This window comes from Aquarana catesbeiana, linkage group LG04, assembly GCF_042186555.1.
Source record: "Aquarana catesbeiana isolate 2022-GZ linkage group LG04, ASM4218655v1, whole genome shotgun sequence".
In the NCBI taxonomy this organism is placed as follows: Eukaryota; Metazoa; Chordata; class Amphibia; order Anura; family Ranidae; genus Aquarana; species Aquarana catesbeiana.
In genome coordinates, this window is record NC_133327.1 from 490355297 (window position 1) to 490365581 (window position 10285).

General features: G+C 43.4%; 1 protein-coding gene across 1 annotated transcript in view; it reads right to left on the reverse strand.

Annotated features, from left to right (window-relative positions):
* Positions 1-9225, reverse strand: part of RDH13 (retinol dehydrogenase 13) — a 125095-nt gene extending 115870 nt beyond the window's left edge. The window contains exons 1-2 of the mRNA XM_073627663.1: positions 9098-9225; positions 3928-4030 (exon numbers count right to left, since the gene is read on the reverse strand). Coding sequence (XP_073483764.1) covers positions 3928-4030; positions 9098-9122 — 128 coding nt within the window. The 5' untranslated portion in view covers positions 9123-9225. The remainder of the gene's footprint in view (positions 1-3927; positions 4031-9097) is intronic.
* Positions 9226-10285: the final 1060 nt, after the last annotated feature.

A 10285-nucleotide genomic window follows, 5' to 3' on the forward strand; every position in this document is an offset into this window, starting at 1 on the left:
AATTCATTTTACCGTCTAGAAATGTATTGTTAAGTTCTATTGACAAGTGTCTGTTTGGACTAGTTTGTCAAAACTCCTCATACCAATATGAACATCACATATAACATGTACCGCCATCATCGCTGGGGCACTAGAGCTTGGTGGAGACTCAGAGTAGACCCAACCATGTGTCCTGTTCACTTTCTTAGTTAGTTGAAAAATACACTTAATAAATATAAATAAACAAAGATACTCCTTCCTTTGGTGTAGTTGAGCAGCTTCTTGCAGTGGCTGGCCTGGGCTCGTCCCTCAAGCTTATTTACAATGACCCAGTCACCTGGTTAGAAAGAATGTAAACTGTTTTTTGCGTCAGGGTCCAGGAGGGACTCCTGAACCCTGTGGTGGACCTTTTGAAGTTCATGTTACAGTGACTGCACCCACCTCATCAGCTGAGAATGTAGGTGACAGCTACTGAGGAAAGTACAACTCTGGTTTTTGCATATGGCAATAACCCAGATATGTGGGACCTTCTTACCATCTGCGGTGTAATACCTGGAACTGTTGACAAAAAGGTTCATATGGGAGCGTTCTTCACCAGGCTGTTGATTCAAATTCCATCAAAGGAAGAAAGAAGTGGAACCTGTCATTCCTACTAGGTCACAAACTTGGCTAGAATTAGAGCGCTTAGTATTACTGGTTTGAAAATTGTCACTCACCACCATCAACCCCCCCTTTTCCTCCTCATTACAAACTGGAGGAAGACACGCAGGGTTTAGAGTGGTGCAGAATAAAAAACAATTAAAACAGTGAAACAGCCTATGGAACACTTAGGGGTGTATTTATACATGTGTACAGCTACATCTACATACACCTACTTTCTATGTACACACATTTTCAGAAACTCCTTGGACCTGAAAAGATACTTATAAACAAAAGTTATTACTCTATCCTTCATATTTAACCTGCAAAGAATGATAAACAATACATTTGTGTACATTGGTAAATTGTCATTGACATTCCTCAAAACCGACAATAACTAAACCCTCTGTAACCCTTAATTTCACGTTTATACTAAAATACAACACCTGCGACACGTAAGAGGGCTGTCGCGGTAGGTTCAAACATACTCTTGTTACTACATGCAAACAATGAGAAGAACAAAAAACATGAGACAAACATTTAGATACAAATGTGGGGGAGATATTTCATAGTTACCAAAACAAAAATGAAAAAACAAAACAACCAGATGGAATGCTACCTTCACTCTTTTAGCGATAGAAAAAAATACAATGGGAAAAACACAAGAGCATTTCGAAATCTTTGCATGGACCTGCGCACACAAAGTCCAAAAACAGGCATGAGAATTTTTAAAACACACAAACGTGTACTACACATCCATCAACTCACTCATTAAAGATTTCTGAAGCCACAGCTGAACTACAAGGTATTTTTATTCTGAGGGTCTCGTATCTCCAGACATCAGGCATCCAGACATCAAAAGTACCTTGCAAAGGAATACACCTTACTGTACCCTCTGACCATATCTGCCAAACTTTAAAGCCGCGTACACACGGGCGGACTTTGACCGGACTGGTCCGACGGACCGAGTCCGGAGGACAATCTGAACGTGTGTGGGCTTCATCGGACCTTCAGCGGACTTTTCCAGTCGAAAATCTGACAGACTTTAGATTTGGAACATGCTTCAAATCTTTACATCGTAACTCTGCCAGACCCAGAAATCCGCTCGTCTGTATGCTAGTCTGCTGGACAAAAACCGACGCTAGGGCAGCTATTGGCTACTGGCTATCAACTTCCTTATTTTAGTCCGCTGTACGTCATCTCGTACGAATCTGTCAGACTTTGGTGTGATCATGTGTAGGCAAGTCCGTTCGTTAAAAAGTCCATTGGAAGTCTGTCAAAAGTCTGTCGGACCAGGCCTGTCGAAGAGTCCGCCCGTGTGTACACGGCATTAAGTATCTAATGGCTTTAGCCCCATACTCAGATTTCATGTATTGCGCAGCTGTCTGACTGGGGTGCATGGACGACCTATTGCCCATGATGATTTGAATCGCTTTTCTGGTGAACTCTGCATCCAGAGAACCCTGCACTTTACTTTCGGAGCGGTTATTGTTTGCGCCTTTATCACTATAACTGACCCCCGCTTCCTGATTATTGTACAAGGCCTGAGCGGGGCTGCTAGCCTACTACTCGCGTTTAGGCTAATACTATCGCGCACTGGAATTCCGATTATCATACACAGCCCGACCGGTCTCACGATATACAGCCTTCTAAACGGGTTTGTCTGACAACTACAAAACACCATGAAAATCCTCCACTATTCAAAACAATCTTATGGCTTCTCTCTGTACCTAGATGTTACAATAATAATTTGGATGCCTCTGTTTGCTCTCTACCCAAAACTGTATTACAGTATAAACCTTATTTAAATGTAAAAATCAAAATGATTTTGTCCTTCCAAACACAAGTCAAAAGACCGCAAGCTCCTTCCACCAACTTCCTGTTGCACACCTGAACAGGAAGAGGGAGGGGAAGGGAAAGCCTTGAATAGCTTCATATTATGTCTACCAAGACATTAAAAAAAATCTATGGCTAACATCATATATACTTCAACAATTTAAAAAACTTTTGTCCAGGAAAGGATGGAACAAACCCCCATATTGCAAATGGGAGGGAATCCCCCTTGACTCAAATATCCCCTGGGCAGTCAAACCACAAGTTTTGAGACCGAAATACCACACAACAGCGCAACAAAAACTCCTGCAAAAAGATGGCTCAAGGAGTTCAACCAAAGTCTTTCTTTTCTATCTTTTCTACTGCAGGCTATAAACAATTGAAAATAAAAATAACACACACACACCACTAAAAGTGCAAAAACTCAGTTAAAGCTAGTAAATTCAGTGCAAAGTAGAGATTTCATAAAAAAAAAACAAAATTCAATACATAAAAAACGCAACAGTTTCACTGAAAAGTATGTAAAAAGTACATAAACAGCCAATTAAATTCACTCAAAAGGGAATGGTGCCCAGAGACAAGATGCCCAGACCGAATTGGAGCAGCTTCCACTCTGGGATGACCCACAGGCCAAATAGCACAAAATCCTTAAACTGCGCCTCTCAAAATGGCCGACAACAAAAGGACCGCATGGTGACAACAACAAAAGAAAAGGGCAGACAAAATGAAAGCCAGGCCACAACAAAATGGTGCCATTAACACATGAAATGTAGTTGTTGATCAAGGATTTCTTCACTAGAAACATAAACTTCTCCCCACAAAATTACGCATTTGTGACCAAATGAACACTTACAAACATTTTAGGCTACATACCACTAGGGACCTTGGCACACAACAACGTTACATAAAACACAATAACACGGCTCAAACATACACTCGTTTCCAAACAAAGTTCATACACTTATTCTGCCATCAGCAACCCATAGGAACAAGACATTTCAGCAGTGATGCTTGCATGCATGATCTTTTCATCTCAAAACAAAAAGAGCTCTTCCCCCATGCTATTATCCACAGGGAGTAGCCAACAGTTCCCCATGCAATTACCTAGAAACCTGAGACCATCCACAGGGTGTAGCCCATTCAAGAAACAGCTCCTATTGTAGGTGACGTCCCAACAATGCATGGCCGCTTTAATATGCGGCAGGCATTTTCAACTTAAAACCAAACTCTTTACTTAAAAATATTTTTACACTTATGGGGACATGTGTCTTGGTCCCATACAAAAGGTAAAAATCACAATTCATCCATTTCTATTTCTCATATACATCACAAACATATTACACATAACTTTGTTCTGAGAGTTGGAAAGTCAACAGAAAAAACATAAGGTTCTTTGCCTGGCAGATCTTACCCATACAGCGGCAGAGAATTAAGAACAGCAAAATGTTCAAAAAACTTGAAGTATGGTTGTCTTACCATAGGCTGGCCTTTGCTGGTCTGGTTCTAGATGTCTCTTCCCCCTCGAGGTCCGCTGAATTAGGAAGATCTGTTGGCTTGCTTTTTGGCCCGCCAAAACTGTCTGGGAAAGTACAAATACAGCTCTCTCATATAATGCTGGGAAAGTGTGCTTTGTATATCTCAGTAACACAAACAGAGATGCTGGTATCACGTTGAGCTCAGCCGAATCCTCAAGAGAATAGCCAGGCTCCTTTTATTTATACTAAAAACATGGATAACAAAAGAAGGTGGTAGGTTCAGAATCAGCCAATCAGACACTTGTATTCATTCAAAAGAACCAATCACATACATGTATATATTCAAATAGAAATGCAGTAGGGACGTGTGCAGATGGTGGTGTGCAGAGCCATGCGGCAAGCACATGGCTCTGAACACGATCATGTGCAAATTTCCACGGCTACCCATGACGCGAGGCATACCCTATCATGGCTCAGTAGACCATAATTTTGTATGGTTGTGCTATGGTTCCCATGTACGCAGATCTGCTTACTGAGGAGTTTAAATGTGGTCGCCATGGAGTGGCCAGTCCCTTGGTGAGGCATAAACAAACATCCTTAAAAGAGAAAGCAAATCTGCCGTGTCCACAGGAAGGTTTACGCAGCCAATGGTCTTCCACCAATGTCTGTATGTGCGAATACCCTGACATGAGCGTATTACAGCAAAACTGACACTGGGGGACATCTGACAACATACATTAATAAAAATTTCCACAACAAGCACCTACCCAAGTAGAGGGTGCTACACACGGAATGGGAAGTTTGCCAAATATTGAGAGTGCTTCCCTGTGCCAAAGTGTCTATGCCTTACAAAGGGGTGGACATGACAGCTGCTGTGGCAAATGGAGAGTCTACAAAGCCACCAGCAGTTGAGGGTGCATTGGCTGATGTGGAAGTTAACCCCCTCCAGTCATAAGGACCGGATAAGGGCGCATGCATGGCAGAGGTTTTGTCCACAGCCCAACAGATGAGTAATGTTGAGAGTCAGAATGATAGTGTACTTGATAATGATTTGGAAGAGTTCGGTGTTACTGAAAACGAGAGGATAAGTATGACACATGCATTTGGCAGTACTCAAGGGGAGTCACAAGTTGTATCAGATATCTCTGAAGTGGAGGTCTCTTTAAATGTCTCTGCCTCTCAAGCCTTAGCGAATGAGCCCCTCTACATCGCTAGTAAGGGAAGAGTCCCTAAAGTTCTGTGATGAGAGGCCTGGTACTGCGTAGTACCAATCAGTGGAGACAGGTTGTACAGGCGATGTTAAGCAATGTTGGTCAAAATTTGTATTGGTTACTGCAACTGCTGGTAACGTGTATAGAAAGTGCTTCCAGCAGCTGTTTTGTGCAGAAGGCGCTCAGGAGAAGTGAAATAATGGCTTCCTGGCAGCGGAGCCCTCCTTTACATCATGTGTCCCCCAGCAGCAGAGCCCTCCTTACCGATCTGTGTCCCTCAGTAACAGAGCCCTCCTTACTTCAGTGTCCCCAGCAGCTGGCCGCAGCGGAGCCCTGCTTACAGAGCGATCTGTGTCACCAAGCAACAGAGCCCTCCTTACTTCAGTGTCCCTGGCAGCAGCAGCGGAGCCCTCCTTACAGAGCGATCTGTGTCCCCCAGCAGCTACAGTTCCCGGCTTTCTCATGTGTTTGTTCAGTGGAGAGGGGAGAAGCTGATTGGCTGCCCCTCCCCTCTCCACTGAACACAAGGGGAAATAATCCTCGTGATGGCAGCCATCTTTTTGTAGCCCGCTGGCCATTTTTTCCTAAAATATTCCCGATTTTCCCAGGACAAAGCAAAATCCCAGGAAATTAGTCGGGATGAGCTCTGATCGGGACGAGGATCCCAAAATCGGGATTTTCCCTGGAAAAATCGGGACTGTTGGCAAGTATGGAAAGCCCTGAAAACTGTTTCTGTATCACTGAGCTAAGAAACCCGGGAATGTCACAACATTCACAGCATGTGCATTACCTAGTATTTTCATAAATTAATAAAATACACAGACACCTTAAAGTGGAGCTTTAGTCAGAAAATTAAGTCCTGCTAGATTACTTCAGGTTGGCTCCTTTTGCAGGTAAAGCCATGTAAAACATTAAAAAGAAGTGCCTATACTGTTTAAAATCCAATAATATACTGTCTCTGCAAATGCTCAGTTGCTATCCATTTTTAGGCACTGCTGAGTTTGCATAGACCGGGGCTTTGGGCTTCAGCAAAATGGCAGCCTCCAGCCATGGGCGTCCACGGGTAGGGGCAAGGGGGGGGGGGGGGCGAGTGACCCCCCCCCTGGAATTGGCAAGGGTCTGCCTTGGCCGCACCTGTAGGTGTGCTGGCTCTCTGGGTTTGTACGAGTTGGCTCCACAGTTGATTCAGATCAGTGTCACTGAGCTTACAGAGCTCTTTACTGCCACCTATGGCTTATGGCTGCTGCCTGTATGTGCGCCCTTCGTGTTTGCTTTGCTGCTTGTTGTATTTTCACAGGGACGTGTGGAAACAGGACTTGGGAGAAGGAAGACCACCTTACAAGTGAGGGCTGTGAGTACAAGTGAAGGGAGGAGGCTGTTTGTGTATGGGGGGGTATGATCAGTGAAGGAGGGTGCTAGATACTGTATAGGAAAGATCATATCATCTGTCCTGTCTACAGCTATCTAAACCCATCTTCCTTCCTGTATTCCTCCATCACTGACTGCAGAAATACATCATCTGTCCTGTATATATAGCTGTATACAGGACAGATGATGTATATCTGCACAATGATGATGGAGGAAGGTCTCTATATACAGGAAGGAAGGTGGGTACATACAGATAGCTGTATATACCCACTTTCCTTCCTGTATATAGAGACCTTCCTCCATCATCACTGTGCAGATATACATCATCTGTCCAGTATACAGCTATATACACACACACACCTACCTTCTTGTATATATTATTACAATCCACCCCCTATATATACACACACACGTACTGTACCGGCCATATTTGATGGGCACAATGAGACTGCAATTGATGGGCACATGCCTGCGTTTTATGTGATAATGACTAAGCCCCTCCCCTTCATGACATTGTCAAAAAGGGGTGGAGCATGGGTAATATAAAATGATGCCCCTCCCCCTGAAAAAAGTTCTGCGGACGCCCATGCCTCCAGCAAAAAGAAACACTGCTGGAGGTAATTTGCAGCACACATTAAGCTTGGTAGCATAGTTATTAATGTGGAATGTATGTTCCTTGCTAAAGAATATTATTTTTTATCAAGTTGTTATGGGTAAAGTTTCACTTTAAATTAGGTTCAAAGCTGCCGAAAGGTCACAGCACTTTTAGTAAAGCTAAACTAAGTGTAGCACCCTCTAGTTAGTTAGTGAGAGAGAGTTTTTTTTCTCTCTGTGCAGTGTAGGTAAATTGTCAGGCTTGGCTAGCAGCCAAGCCTGTGGGTTTTTCTGGGTCAGGGTTTGAGTGACTCCAGGAGGCTGGTATGACTCACAGGCAGCATCTTTGAGGTCTCCCCCTACTTCTAGCAACTTGGAGAAGATTCTGGAAGGATGTGAGTGGATGTGAGGAGGAGCTGCCTGGAGTATTCTGAGGGCCCTGACTAATCCCCAACAGATTGGTTGGCAGGGGGCAGGCCCCCTCAAATACAGGGTCAGCCCAGCTGAGCGCAGTGGAGTTTGGGTGGAAGATGGAGATGGAGTGTCTCTTGAGGGGGAGGTGACCTTGGGCCTGGGTTCGGGTGCAGAAGGGACAATCTTCATGACACACACAGAGGTGACAAGGAAGCAAAGTTGAGGACAGCAGGAGAACACTGCCAGGCAAATCTCCAGGGAAGAAGAAAGCCATGAGGGCCGGTGAGTGTACAGTCAGAGGACTGAGAGGCATGCCTGAGAGGACTGGATGCAAGCAGTCTGGGATGGATGCAGAGTGAGTCTGGAAGGACTGTTGAGTTTTAGCCAGGAGGCCTAGTGAAAGGGGCAGCTGCAGCCAGGCAGACTGGCAGTGACTGAAGAGGTGGTGCTGGGATCAGTAGCCACAGGAGTATGACAGCTGAGCACTGGGACTTCTTTTTGCTACCGAAGTGGCCCACAGTCCCTGCATGCAAAGGACATTTGCTATAGGACTGATTGATATCAGACCATCCATACAGTGCCAGCTGGTCCTGGGAGTTGTTGTTCTACAAGCAAGATTGTGCTGGAGGCAGAAGGAGAAGTGTATTTACGGGCTGTATATAGTATTGTGTCCCTGAAGAGTATCGCTATTTAATCAAGTGAGCGTCACTTAATACCTTAAAACCTATCCAATTTCAATTCCCCTAATAAAATACATTGAGGATACAAAATAAGGTAGTACTGAGTATTACCAGGGAGGTGGACTTTTTAGGCTAAGAACCAGTGGAGAAGATATAGCAGTATAAAAAATATACATTTATTGAAAAATACAATATCTAAAAAACTATGACAATTGTAACATATAGCATCTATGATTATTGTGCAGTGAGCCCTTGTATGTCTACGCATTTCACCGTTAGGCTTCCTCAGGACACGGCCAAGGTTAACAGATGAGACAGAGAAGGAAATATGTCTATCTAGAATGAGATATAATGTCATTAGACACACACAACTAACACATAAACAAACTGTTAATAATAAAAGTCATGCGCTAAGCAACTGCGAGCATAGGAAAGAACACTAAGCCGGTGCCTTAAATTGGAATGCAAAATTACGCAAGTCACGGTAGCATGAGAAAGTTCAATCAGCAGTAAGAAAGCTGAAATGAAAGCAAATGTAACCAGCGTTAATCAGCAAGAATATGCATTTGGGCAGAGAAAACTTTATAGGTTTGTTAAAGAATGAGACTTACTATATTAGATATAGCTAAATATCTCAGCAGGGGCATGTAAACAATATTCCTAATTAAGGGAGCAGCCATTAGAGGGAGGAGGGCCAACACCGGATTCACCACTTAGATCCTGGATTTAGTATCAGCAATGCTGAAGGCTCAATACAATCCCATCACTGCATCTATAAGCATATAATGACAGATTAAGCTAAATATAGTAATCTCATGTAGAAATTTTACTGCAGCAATGGTGATAGCATATAGGGCATTTGATGCAGCAAGGGCCCAGTGATAGTATATGGCTAAGTACTTACATTCAGGATACAAATAATCCAGCATGCCCCTAGGAGACAGCAATACACTGCACACAGGACTAGCAGCAGCTGACAGATATTTATATCCTTAATCAGTCACAGCTGATCCTGAGAACTAGCATCATGTGATTCCAGGATAGCAGATTGAATTATGGGGATTGTTGGCCAACAGCAACAAAGCTTTCTGCACATATGCAGGAAGATATCCCGAAAAAAAAAAAAAAAATCGTATCTGTGAAGAGAGCTGAACGAGTACAGCGTCTGAGCGAGAAGACCTCGCACATACGCCGGCTCTTAGTGCATTGTGGGCATTGTAGGATAGTGCCTCTGTCCATTACTAGACTTTTGATCTGTATTGAAATAGACGGATTGCCAGTGTTGCAGTGACATGGCTATCTAGAAAACGCATGAACCTCCAGAACTCTGCGCAATCATTGTTGTCTCAGCTGTGATTAGCAAAGCTCAGCAGGTGCTAAACAGTAAAAAATCTCTTTAAAAAATACTGTGATCAGTATGCTACCCCAGACATACATATCTGAGGAGCTGCATACTTGAAAGTAGATGAACAGCAGGTACTCAGCTTCAGATATTCCATCAATATCGCTCACAGGTGGCCAGCGCATGATACATCATAAAAACAGAACAAAGATGCATATAACACAGTATATAAACAAAATGATACACATATATATTAGAACAATGTCTAGACCATGCGTGAATTCTCCAAATCACATTCAGTTTATGATTAATGCTCATTATGCGTACATGACATTATATCGGTATATATGTCGATATCTCCACTCAAATCATCTACCAAATCTTACAAATGATACAAATACGGACTAAGTCTGTTTAACATATGTTACCTTATCAAAAAGGAACAGAAAGCGGAAAAGGAGGGATGGGGGGGAAATAGGAAAGCAATTGAGGAGGGATACACAAGAGCTGCAAGTGAAGCAAATCGCATGGTACAACATAGGATGACCGTATTAGAGAAAGGGTTTGAAACTGATCATGTCATTCATGCCTGGATAGACCGTGGCTCGTAACTTATGTATCCATTGCGTTTCACACTGGAGTACTTTTTTTATCAAAATCAATGGCTCCCACTTCCTCCAGGTACAGGGGGTCGCTATGGGCACATGTTGTGCACCCTCCTATGCGAACCTGTACCTGGGGGGGTGGGAG